The 13,624-nt window shown below is 44.9% G+C and overlaps 1 protein-coding gene across 7 annotated transcripts in view; it reads right to left on the minus strand.

Moving 5' to 3' along the window:
* LOC149359968 (52 kDa repressor of the inhibitor of the protein kinase-like) overlaps positions 1–13,624 on the minus strand; it is a 32,713-nt gene that overhangs the window by 12,580 nt on the left and 6,509 nt on the right. For 4 of the 7 annotated variants that reach the window (XM_089572073.1, XM_089572072.1, XM_089572071.1 and 1 more), the window contains exons 4-5: positions 12,669–12,733; positions 11,095–11,127 (exon numbers count right to left, since the gene is read on the minus strand). In XM_089572073.1, the coding sequence (XP_089428199.1) occupies positions 11,095–11,127; positions 12,669–12,733 (98 nt within the window). Of the gene's footprint in view, positions 1–4,439; positions 4,655–6,410; positions 6,505–6,845; positions 7,762–11,094; positions 11,128–12,668; positions 12,734–13,624 lie in introns of those variants that run through there. The other 3 variants (XM_089572068.1, XM_089572069.1, XM_089572070.1) reach the window with 2 other exon arrangements.

Raw genomic sequence — 13,624 nt, forward strand, 5'->3', positions numbered from 1 at the left:
ATTTGGGCAGTGAGCAGAGATTCCGCTGCGCAGGTCATCGAACGCAACAAGTGGTGTCGTATATTAGCGCACTTGCCGCTGCAGTTGACATTGTTATTGTGAGAAGCCGAGGACGAGGTTCCGTGGTTCCTGAATAGGGCGCACAAAGAGGTTGACGAAGCTCGCTGTTCGTTCTCCACACAGTAGTTCGTCATCGTCCTCTCGTGGTAACAATATAAACGAGTAAAAATTCTAGCTTCTTACACACCAATGAGATGAAAGCGTAGCTTGAGTGAACGTTGTGGCTGGTATTTAATTGTTGACATCCGCTCTCATGTTTTTAATCTTTATAAATATCATCTTTGTAACTGAAGTTGTCCATTTGCTCGATCGTAATCTACTATCGTTGTTTTTCACTGCTGCCACAACTCACAAGAGTGTAGAAACTGATGCTGTAGGTTATGGAATGGTATATATAACATTTGCTACGCGTATCATGTGAGTGGCCTACAGCGGTTGTACGGTCGGTGATTTTTACAGAAAAGAGAACAGCGCACCAGGTTTCGGATGAAGGAAATGCTTCAGGTGAACAACTCAAGCAGACAACATGACCGGCCGGCCTGCGCGGCTGGCCTAGCAGCGAAAACCTGATACAGGAGGGAACGAAAAAAAAAACCCAAAAAACTAAGGCACTCTGTTCTGTAGAACATAAAAGAAAAAGCAATCTTTTTGCAAAATAAAACACCGTTATCATTATACTGCAATATCAACCAACATTTACTTTAATGTTGAGTTCATTACGATTTTTACTTTCGACGCACTACATTACGATGCGGACGAGGAGCGCGAACAGGCGCCGCAGCCTTGGCTGCGTTGACTGCTATGTATGAAACGGAGTATAGAAGAAAAATAAAATGTTGTATGAGTAGACCGACAGCAGTTTAAGTGCCTCTTGAAGAGGAAAAATGACTAAGAACATTTTCCAGCAATCAAACACAATTTATTTACAATATTAATTGCTTGCCTTATTGTAGGCTCGTACCTGCCACAGTCTTGCTAGCGTAACACTCGGCTGGTTTCTCAGGAGTGTTAAGCCATCGTAGATATATGCGAAGCCGAGTGGAGACAAAGCGCTCCAGAAGTTTTCTAATCACATCTTTGTGGAGACAACATGGGTTTTCTGGAAAGGTTAGATGTTATGCAATAATTTCTTTCAGTGTTTTCAAAGGCGTTCTCAGGCAGGTTAGGCTTCAGCGAAGGACTTGAAAGCACTACCACACTGAAAGACAAAGTCCAGCACTTGTCTGCTGGCATAAATTAAATTTCTGCCACCTTGGACATATTCATTTATAGTTGAGTAAGGTGATGTTCCTGTCCAGGTTCTGTAGCCACTAGCATGAACATGCACACAGAGCAGTGTTCCACACTACGGACAATTGGCATTAACAAGAAGCCTGCCAAGTGGGCAAGCACATCTTCCTCAAGAGAAGATACTTCCTCTAAGTCGAGATTGAAGTCTGTTCTCTCATCACTCTCTTCCGACTGGGTGATGCTTTGCACTTGCTTAATTTCTGCTGAAAGCAAATCGACAAGGTAGGTACTATCATCGATTTCATATCCTGACGTCTTTGGTACCTTGAGGAATTGACTCACCGACACTATTCTCAGTGCGTTTTTCAGATCATATGCACTCGGTACGGGACTCATCATTCGTACAACTGAGAACAGGTTCTCAAGGCAGTCTTGAGCAAGCCTTCCAGTCAGCACGAATGTGTACCTATGCTCGTTGATCAGAACAGCATGCAGTTTCATTATCACATCCGTTGACATCACGACGCCGGTCTGACATGGCTTCCATACACCCTTGACGCCAATGTGGAGACCCCTGATCACATCAGAAGCAAGAGTCAGAGTTGAAATGGCTTGCTTATATTTTGCTTCATGGAGATGGCTCAAAGCAACTACAGGATGGCGCGCTGTCATGAGCGTGTACCATTTGAAGATAAGGTCGAAAAACCATGCTGTTGTTTCTGCTTCAGGAGGAAGATCTTTTTTTTCAATCCAGAACCGAATAGCTGGTGGTACTTCTCGAAAAAACTGCACGGCAATGCCAACTTTCATTTTCGTGAAGTAGCCATTTGATATGTGAACATCAGTAAGGTTCGAGACCACCTGTAGCTGGGAATCTCGCTGCAGATCAATTACACGTTCAACATGCTGTACGGAAACATCGGCACTTGGTAATCCATGTTCGGATACAATGTCATCACTGAGGCGCATGACATCTTTACGCACAAGGTGTCCCCTTATGTTTTTTAGAACATGCACAGGGTCTGGAATGAAGTGAAGTTCCTTTTGTTCATTACATGGGTGTGGTACACTGCACACAGTCACTGAATGTCGTGACCTGGAGAGATTCAAAGCCCGCCACATGGCACGGTTAGACGAACCCATATCACAGGTTACACACAACACACGCAGCGATATTTGTGTGCACAGATGAATCAAGTGGAACACGAAGTCTTTCAGTGTGTCTCCGGAAACATATGCCCCAGTAAAGTGGTAGGCGATCACTTGCTTCCATCGGGTGTTCATCCCACCCACCATAAACACAAGTGCATGGTTAGCAGGTTGGTCACTCTCTGGAAGCGTCGTTGTTCCAAGAAATGTGTCACTGCCACGGTCGAGTTCTAGTCCCTCTCTTATTTCCATTTCGTCCATAAAAAGAACACAGTCTTTTTCAATGTCTGCCATAGCCGCAACCTTTGTTTCCATGATGTCGAATATCTCTTTAACCCTTTGAAGGTGTTTGCCGTATATGTACGGCGGTGGTTTTCTGTCCCGCAAGGTCTTTGCCGTACGGGTACGGTTTCGATCTTCCGTTTGAAATTTTGCGCCAAAAGAACAATGCGTGCTCACTGGGGGGTGCTGCCACCTCTTAGGACTTACAAGAAGTGTTTGAATTTTGTGCTGCCTTCTTACGGAGATAAGCAGAACTTATGTCTAGCTTTAGCGCGGCGGCACAGACTGCGGCAACACCCCTTTTGTAGTTTTGGTTTCGCCGTGTGATCGCAACGGAGTCGCGCGAAATTTGAGTTTTCTTTTTGTCAGCACTATCTTGCAGGGGCTGCCGAAGTTGATTTCTATCTTTATTGGCGCTACTCTTAGCTTGCTTATCACCGTTGCTCGCGAGGTATTCTCGCCCTCTGTGGCAACGCGCCTACGCGGTTTTGATTCGCCGCGGGATCGCAACGGAGTCGCACGAAACGTGTTTTCTCTTTGTGGGCACTGTTTTGCAGAGGCGGCGAAAGTTGATTTCTATCTTTATTGCTGCTGCTCTTAGCTTGCTTATCACCGTTGCTATTCTATTCTAATGAACATTTTCCAGTTGTGAGTGATGCTGTCACCAAAGTACTGTTCCTAATTTTTTTTTTTTACTGTTTATTCTCGATTATATACATTTTGTAGATTCAAGATCCGCAATAAAGTAATTTGACCACCTGGGAAAGTTTTCTTCAAAATAATTCGACCCTCAAAGGGTTAAGGACACTAGGCTGGAATGAGAGATGTTGAAGACGCCTACAAAGAGTTCTTCTAGAGGGCAAAGGGTTTCCCTGCTCTAACAACACATCACAGCCCGTTGAGCCGCAGGCAAACTTAAGCTGGAGAGCCTTTTTCACAGTCTCGGCACTCCACACGCATCCCTTTCTGTTTCTTTTGTGCAAGGCAGACTTCTGGTCTTCATTGAGAAACTTCAGATTGGAAGTCAAAGCAGACATGTTATCTTGAAGACGCTTTTTTTGTTTTGCCTCTTTCTTTAGTTTCTTTCTGGAACGTAACAGCCGCTCACTGAGTGCAGTATTCTTTTTTTGCAAGTCCTGCAACTTCTTAATCAACTTTCATTTCATTTCATTTCATTTCATTTTAATACCTTAAAGACCCACTGGGGGTATTACATAAGGGGTGGGTACAAACAGTCAAATGAACAAGTGTTATGTTGAAATATGGTTGGTAACAGCTTCGGCGAATGTGGATGGGCATGAGATGGTAGCGATGTCATTGGAGAGGTCGTTCCAGTCTACAGAAACATGGTGAAAAAAAGAAGCGGCACAGGTAACAGTACGGGCACGGGGGCGAAACACTTGGAAAGGATGACGAATGTGGTGGGATATGCCGGCTGGCGGGGCAATGTAGGGAGCGCAGCGCAGCGAACTATGAAAAAATTTATGGTAAAGGCAGAGGCTAGAAATACGACGACGAAGTGAAAGGGGCGCTAAACTGGATTCCGCTTTTAAAGATGTTACACTGATATCGTACGAATAGGAGGAATGAATGAATCTGGCTGCTCTGTTTTGAAGTGACTCGAGCGCATTGATAAGGTAAACTTGATGAGGGTTCCAAACTGGTGATGCGTAATCTAACTTTGACCTGACAAGAGATTTATATGCTAGTAATTTTACCTGTTGTGGGGCGTGGCGAAGATGACATCGTAAGAATCCGCTTGGTTGCAGAGAAAAGATATCACTGGATTGTTTCACATTCTTGTTGTGCTCAGTAATGTCGGAGGAGTCATTACTTTCCTCACAATCCCCTTGTGGAAGAGGTGGACTCTGTTCGATGACAGGGGCTGTTGGCAGTGTCCGTGGACATGGAGGCTTTCTATGGCTGGGCCGAGCTGGAAAAATTAAAAATAATAAAAATCATGAAAATGCGACAAAAATATTAGAGTGAGCTGGAAACTTCTCTGAAATGTAAATATTAGGTATACAAATGGCGATGTCGCTAACCATTTGTCCGCGCACAAAGAAAATGTTATTTTTAATGTCCATATAAAGTTTTACGAATTGGAAAAACAGCGCAATGAAAGACGACACAAGAGAAGGACAAACACCAGCGCTTTATTGCTTTTTGTTGCTTAACAAAGTTGCTTTCAAGCTGCTATGCAGCAAATGCTTGAGCAGACTTCTGCATTAGCATGCTACGAAGAAACATTTCTTTCCGCAAAGATGTATCAGATCTCTGCAATGAAGTTTCATCTCTCAAAGCATGCAATACAACGCAGGGCATTTCATTTTGCCTCGATATGGTTTTGCTCCTGGGGAAGCTGACAAAACATAATATACTGATCATAAGTATCTATGTCTCTTACAGCCAGAGTCACTTTGGAATGTTAAAGCCCATTACCAAACCAAACCACCTATGCATTATCAAACATGTCTAAAAACAACCTAGCCCAAGCTTCAAAGCTTGTACGCAGTTTGTGCAGTCTCAGGACATATAAATTCATGGTGAAAAAAAAAGACAGCAACTTTGAGAAAAAAGCCTGCTAACAATTAGAGCAACAAATACTTAAAAACAAAATGAATATACGTTTGCACTGCTCAACTAGCTTGTAAGTCTTCTTAACCCTTTCACTGTCACGGACGTACCGGTACGTTTTCGCGCTTCCCCCCCACAGTGTCACTGACGTACCGGTACGTTCTCTATCGTGCGTTCAAAATTTCGCGCTTGAGCGCAAAGCTGACGCTCTTGGACTAGCTGCGCCATCTGTTGAATCTTTCTTCAAGTTCGTATTTTCGCCCCTTACTGTTTTGGTACGTGTATTGAAGAGTACGGAGCGACTGCCATCCCACCCCTCCCTCTTTGCTGTCATGACGCGCGCGTGTGGTTATGGGTCCAAGGGTTGTTCTGCCATCTGCCGCTGTTTTGCAGGTTTTTATTTTTCTTCTGTCTTCGTGTGAGCTAGGCGCTTCAAGTTCAAGGGCGCGCGCCGTTGCCACTCCCAGAGTCAAAGAGACTGACACATGACTCGATCGCTGCTTTCGCTCTCTGGTCGCACCCTCGCTTGAGGCTGGCAGCAGCAAAAGCAAAGCCCCTCAACTTTGTTTTAGCCTTTTTCCATCTCCCTCTGTCATCTTTATTACACAGCGTCCCATTTCTCTCCGTTTAGCGGGCCACTGAAAGCACACCCCCGCTGCGCGCAGTTACTTTCGGATATAGCTGACCGCGCGGGACCTTCCTCTGCGCATTGGAACGGTGGCTCTTCAGATTCTAAATACGAGCCGAGCTCGGATTCGGACTCTGACAGCGTCTCATCCGAGGAAGAGGCGAGTGCCGCATCTTCAGATTCTGACGTTGAAACGGCGGGACCATCATCCCGGAAGTGTGCGACACTGGGGGTGCGTCACGGGCAGAAACACCCGACAGCGAAAGGGTTAAACGTCTTTTGCTTGTTAAATATGCACATTACATGCTCAAAGAAGCCTTAAACGAGTGCAGTCGGGGGAAAACAAAAGCAATAAATTTGCACACGAGCCATGTACTGCATTCAAGAATTGATAAGAGAAGAAAGGAACAAGCACATGAAATATGACTGCACCGTTTAGAAATTTCACACGTCAAAAGTTTAAAAAATATTCAGATTTACGTACGCCTGAAATCGAAGAGAGTAGGCAAGGCATTCCACTTGAGCAGCCGTCGTCCATCCTGACGATTCAATTCAAATTGATCCTGATCGAAGTGGAGCTGTAACAATGAAAAACCAACCACAGTATATCACTGAACGACGAGCCGGCAAGCAGAATAGAATCGTAATGCACTTGCTTCACGCACACCCGTGTCGAACAAATAAACTACTAATGCCTTTACAAACCAACAAACAAACTCATCAAAGAAACAAGCTCTCAAGTTCCCCGACACTTCTAGCTAGAAAAAAAAAGCTCGCCGTTGTAACAAGTCAAACCGATCACACCATACTGCCGCCTTATTACTACAAAAGGCACGCCAAGATTACATTCTGCTTCTTTATGAAAATGAATAGAAAGGGACGCAATCTTAACGCTGTGTCACAAAATCATCTACCTTACCTCGCATATTTTCGTTGTGTCCGTCGGTGCCCAGTTGTCACGTTTTACTTGCGCTGCCCATTTCTTCCTTCGTTCAGAGTCGCGGGGGAAACGAAATACCTGTTGCCCTTTCGCGCTCGATGCAGTGCACAGAGGGACACAACAGCCAATCATGTTTTGTTAACAAGCACGCACTTCACAAGGCGCTACACAAAACGCGAGCTATCGCCCCACAACGCCACGAGGACAGTGAAACGGACCGCACGCACGCACGTCTGCTCAGGTCGACGGCCGGCGGGAAAGAACCAACATGGCGCCGAGAGGCGGCGCAGGGTGGTACAAAGGCTGTCCCCACCCTGAAAAGCGGCGCTGGCATCGAGGCACCCTACGGGCCCACGCTTGGCGGCTTGGTCCAGAGCATAGAGTTTCTTACTATTACCTAGAGGGAAAGCTGGCGGCGCTGCACTTCAGCCACCATGGACGCTCAAAGCATCATGGGGCGGTGAGCTACTTGTTGCGAGACAGTCGTAGTTTTTGGGGAGCACGGAGTGGCACTACTAAGACGTTTCATTCCGAAAACGCTGTTCGTGTGTGCGCAGACGACTTTCGAGCGAACGCAGTGTGCAAAACCCATAGTAGTGAAAACGCGACAACACACGACGCCAATAAAAGGTTTCATTTTTCCGAAATGCCATTAAAAAACTTCTTGAAGTAACTAAGCAACAACATTTTTTTTGAAAACATATTTTCTTTTAAAAAAGTGCTTGTTAATTACGAAATATTAGTTTTTGTAGTGTTCAATACTAGGCCAATAGGAGAGCGAGTCGTCTCTTATTTTGCGCAAACTTTGCATTTAAACGCTTTTATGCTCGTTTGTTGCAATCATTAGACAAGATTTTCAATGTTAGGACGTTTGTAGTTATCAAACAGCTTTATTTCTTGATTATTTTTTGGCCAAAAGTTGCAGTTCCGCAACAAGTAGCTCACCGCCCCATGAAGCTTTGAGCGCCCATGGTGGCTGAAGTGGTCTCGAGGGGTCGCCATGCAAACTCCCATAGACGGGCTGCCAGCTTTCCCTCTAGGTAATAGTAAGAAACTCTATGGGGAGGGGTGACGCGGCGCTGCGCAAGTGTTTCTGCCACATTTCTGAGGGTGCGGCTGCACTGCTGTGCTGTTTTAAACGCGTTCTTTTATTTTTCAACAAGACCATATGTTTGGCTATCGTCGGCAGAGTAGCCCACATCTGGCGAGTGCTGTGCAATGGGAAGAAAGTGCTTCGTGCCCAACAGCAATTCGGGCTACCGGACTTGTGCGTAGCGTGTGCCATTATTCAAAGATCCTTCCGACAATGTTCGTTCGGAGAAGCGGCGCCGTGCGATTCCTAGGACAGATCGGACATTAATGCCCACTGACCATGTGTGCGCCAAGCATTTTGCAGAGGACGCGATATCCCGGGCATATTACGCGGAGCTCGATGGAAGAGTGCTACTTGACACGGAAAAGAGGCCCGTGCTTTCCACAGATGCAATTCCTGCCTTATTTCTGAACTGTCCCAAATATCTCACGCTGTCAGAGGGACCTAGAAAGCCACCTCAGAAGCCACCCAGAAAATTCCTTTCATCTAGAATTGTCATTAATATGTTCCAATATGCCCCATTTTTTTGCTACATTTGCTGTTTAGGTTACATCTAAAACTGCTGTTATAGCGCAGTGACACTGATTATATCTTGAACATTCACCCAGTTACTGCATTTTTTGTTTGCACTGGGCATATGGTGTCTAATAAAGTTCTGAAATTTTTTATTGTTTTTAAATTGTGGGAGTACAGGACAGTCCAAACACCTAAGATGGTGATTTCCTCATATTTTTTCACCTCATTGTGAGTTTCGAAAGCGTACTTAGCTGAACGCTGACCCCTGCACACTTGAGTCCTCCAAGAGCCATTTAGCCTCCTGTAGAAAGGAGCTTAATAAAAATTATGATCGTTCTAACGTGCACTGACATCGCACAGTACACGAGCCTCTAGAATTTCGCCTCCACAGAAATTCGACTGCCGCGGCCGGGATCGAACCCGTGTCTTTCCGGTCAGCAGCCGAGCACCATAATTACTGAGCCACCGCGGCGGCCGATAAGAGTGAAGCAAAAAAAATTTCCGGTGCGGCAATTTTCTACCATTGCGAGTGGAAAATGGTACCAGGACCCCGACTTACATTTATTATGCTTAGATCTATGAGTAGATCAAATGAAACACCAACTGAGCGAGGAAGCGAAACATGAATGGGCTTCGAGTGCTGCTCGACTGAGTCCATGTCATTAACTGCTTTACCCAAGATAATTTCATACAAAGTTTTGAGACTGGCACACTACTGATTTTAATTTCAAGCAAGGAATTTCCTTACACTTTTGAATTCAGTTCACGCCACCATAGCGAGAATCGAGCTGGAGCAGCGGAACCTCAAGGCGCCAGCAGCGCTCAACTGGGCCCGCTGACATCGGCGCCATCTGTCGGCTTGCAGCCGAACTGCAAGGCCCGCCCCGCCGAGGCCGAACATAATCTGGACGCTCGAGCGGGCGCAGTGTCAACACCTCAGTATTCTTGCACCGTGGATATCAACAAGCATTTAGAAATATTTAAACACAGCAGAATGATGATCACACTGAATCAACCTAAAGATCATCTTTCCTTGATATCTCACAGATTTTCAGCATTAAAAACTACATACTACTGGTCCTCAATAATGACCTGCACAAGTCTGATTACAAAAGGGTCAGCAGTGAAGTGAGCTGTGACACAATTGGCAAAGCTTGCTTGTGGAGAAATCTGGGCATGTGCCATGGTTATTGAAACTACATCAACCTTTTCCGGAAATAGTACTGTCTGAAACTATTTATAGGAAGCGGGGGGGGGAGGCAACTCACAAAGTTTATAATCATGACCGCACAGGGTCAACTTATAACCGTGACCAAAGAACAAAGAAAGTCCATCTTCCCAAAGAAAGTCCAATTTAATATTTCACTTAAATTCAGACTTCTTCCAACACAGTTTTTTGCATTTAATGGTTTACGGTTTATGGGGGTCTAATATGCCAAAGCGACTCGGGTTATGAGGGACGCCGTAGTGAAGGGCTCCAGATAATTTCGACCACCTGGGGTTCTTTAGCAAGCACTCACATCGCACAGTACACAGGCCTCTAGAATTTCTCCTGCATCGAAATTCGACCGCCGCGGCCGGCATCTCTCAGGTCAGCAGCTGAGCGCCGTAACCACTGAGGCACCGTGGTGGCATTACACCTAATGAAATATTTTATTGCATGTTGTCTACATTTCACAGCAACACAGTAGGCTACAACCACTATGGTGGAGACTTAAGTAACACATATCCATTGCCCAAGTTTCCTGGACAAGCAGAAATAGTTTTATGACAGCAGTTCTGAATTCGCAACTAATGTTATGCACCCATAATGAACGGAAATAAAACCTGCAGCCTTGAAAAAGGCAACACAAAAAAACAGTGGGTCCTTAAGCAAGTTTGCGGCTTCCGAAGTGCTCAAGTAAATTCCTGAGGAGCTAAAGTAGCCAATTTGACGACTCATGTTTGCGCTCACATGCAAACAGCCCTGCCACACTTAAAGGTGCACTGAAGAGGATTCTGAACTTGTCTTTTTGCCGCGGGAACTCGATCTACACGTTCCTAGCATTCTTAGAAACCGTGACTTATTGCCCTGTGTGGCCGATTTCCCTAATTAAATCGAATTAACGTCCGGCTCCCTCCTTTATTTTTTTAATTCTCCCCGTACAGTGGGCAGAGTTGACCAACGCGTGAAGTGCCTTTCAGCCAGCTCCGCGGAGGCTTTGCTTTCGCTTTATTTTGTTTTCTAGGTTTCCATGAATAAATAGTTTCATTTGCAGATAATATAGCTGCAAAATAAGCCCGAAGAAATAAAAATACGCGCGGACTATTTGCTTCTACGGATTACTACGTATTACTCCGCCGATGGCAGAGCGGCAAGCCACCACGGGACTGGGTGAAAGGCACTCTACGCGTTGGTTGACTCCGCCCACTGTACGGGGGAGAATTAAAAAAAAAAAGGCGGGAGCCGGTTGTTAATTCGATTTAATTAGGGAAATCGGACACACAGGACAATAAATCGAAGTTTCTAAGAAAGCTCGGAACGTGTAGGTCGAGTTCCCGTGGCAAAAAGACAAGTTCAGGTTCCTCTTCAGTGCACCTTTAATTTAAAGGCCCAGAGTAACTGAATGGAATACATACCAAGTGGTTTCCACGGACCCAGCACAATGCTTCCTGCAGAGAGAAACAAAACTTTTATAAGTAACTTACTTATGTATAATAGCATCAAGCAACACAATTTCAAAATTCGTACAGAAAAGAAGCCACCAAAAATCTCTATTACTGCTTAATGCTCATCAAATCCAATCAGTTTAAGAGATTCAAACCAAGGTGAAGTAGATTTGATTATAGGCAGCTATACCAGGAAGATTTTTTCTTCAAACGCAAAGTTTCTCAGACAGCTGTATGGCGTTTATTTCTAGCCGTATCGTTGCACTTGGGTTAATCCTAGATAGCAAGTTCTCCCTAAAAGATTTTCTAGGACACAAAAAACGAACACGATGAGTTTGTTTCATGCAATTCAACTTTACTAGTTACTACAGCCTTGCAGATTAGCAAAACTCCAAGACATATCTATTATATGACAAAAATTCTGCAAAACGAAACCACATAAGCATTTAAAAAAAGAGCTACTCCAGGTCCATGATTTATTGAAAAATGTTGGTTGAAGTGAACGTCAAATGCTTGTATTTTCATTTTTTCTGGACAACATTCAAGCTGCTATGCCAATAGTCAGAGGGGAGTGGTCACTAGGTCACTAAATCCCGCTGAAAAGAGAATTTATACTTGGCAAGTGCGGACCTGTGAAGAACACCAGGTCAGCACATCAATGCTTGGTTTCTTTGGTTTGTTGGGGTTTAACGTCCCAAAGGACACAGGCTATGAGGGATGCCGTAGTGAAGGGCTCCGGAAATTTCGACCACCTGGAGTTCTTTAACGTGCACTGACATCGCACAGTACACGGGCCTCTAGAACTTCGCCTCCATCGAAATTCGGCCGCCGCGGCCGGAATCGAACCTGCGTCTTTCGGGCCAGCAGCCGAGCACCATAACCACTGAGCCAGCACACCAATGCAGCATAAATCAAATGCGGGCCAGCTGATTTCAGTTTGTGCCCGCAGACGCGGCACCATTCAACTTCTCACTTGAACCATTTTTGAGTAGGCAAGTAGTACACCTGGAATGGTACCAGGTTTTGGACTACACAGAGCAATCTTTAAATGCTTAAACTGTGGAGGTATGTCTCAGTCTACCCTTCCGGCATTGGCTGCTACTTTGTAAGCAGTCTAACAGCAATTACATGAACGTAATCTACCTCCCTGAAATGACTGCTGCACACACGACAGAACGAACTCACTTTTTTGCCCATCCTCAGCATAAAGAGCCATGTTTCTTGCAGGTTCCCATCTTTCGGATTGAAATCGGAGCTTGCACTGAGCTCAGCTGCATACGTCCAGCATTGAGGCACTAATAAAACACCCCGACAAGCATAATTGATTTGTCACTGCCACTAGACGACAAATGATTATATAATGGGCAAAGCAGGAACTCGTGACGGAAAAATACATAGAATAACGTGATCTGTCTTTTAAAATTCAGAAATTCAGCAGCAAGAGGAGTCAAATGACAACCCTGGTGGTGCAAGGTCGCCACTAATGCCATTCGCTCCAGTGGTGGAGCTCAAAGCAAATAAGCATGTTCAGCAACGCTACTTGCCTGATGTAGAGGGAATAGAGATGTACACACCATGGTCAGCGGGTGGATGTATGCTTGCTGGCCACCTGAGAAAAAGTGATCACCAAGACCAAAGTCAGTTGATCACTCAATGAAACACAGTGCATATACTTCACATTTTGTTACTTCCATCAGAGTCCTTCAACACTCTGCTTCTATTTAGACACAGCCAGTGTCAAATCCATGTTTCTTCAGGACACACCAGAGAAGCAGAGCAGAAAGCACAAGTAGAGAAAAAGCCAAAGATACTAAACCAAAAATTCCGGCGGCCACTTTGTTGACCTAAAGTGTGGTGAGGCAAAAGCGTTTAGCGCGGCGTTGCTGCTTGTGTCACTGATGTGCGGTTATGATGTTAATTAAGTAGTACACAATTGTTTGTGAATCTTAAATGCTGGAGATGCTGGAGGGCATTTGGGAGGCATCCGTCTGATTCGACGCCTTTCTACAAACACTGTCCTAGACAAGAACTATATATGCGTTGCCAGGAAGTAGCGTAGCCATTAGCATGCTCCGCTCCGGAATGGAAGGATCGTGGTTCGAATCCCATCGTACACAAAGATTTTTGTTCTGGTCAGACTAGAAAAGCGTGACACCTCAGCTGACAACCTTCTGTAGACAACCTTCTGTGGACAACAATGAGGCATTAAAGGCTTTTGCCTTAATACTGCTTTCCTATGAAACTGTAAACAAATTAAATCTACATTTCTATCCTTTTTCAAGCAACGCAGAAACAGCGAACAGCTTCCAATACAGGTGTGCAAATAACACGTTTTCAAAGCTTAATCAAATACGAATGGCATCATTGATAACCAAATCAAATTCGCATCGAATAATGAAAGCATCGAAACAAGTACTGGCCAAATATGCATACAAATACTTCTTGCTAATAGGTAACATTCACTACCTTAGGTATGCAAACGAAAACAGTGAAGTGCTAG

This window comes from Amblyomma mixtum, chromosome 2, assembly GCF_055824585.1.
Source record: "Amblyomma mixtum isolate Tamu chromosome 2, ASM5582458v1, whole genome shotgun sequence".
Taxonomy (NCBI): Eukaryota; Metazoa; Arthropoda; class Arachnida; order Ixodida; family Ixodidae; genus Amblyomma; species Amblyomma mixtum.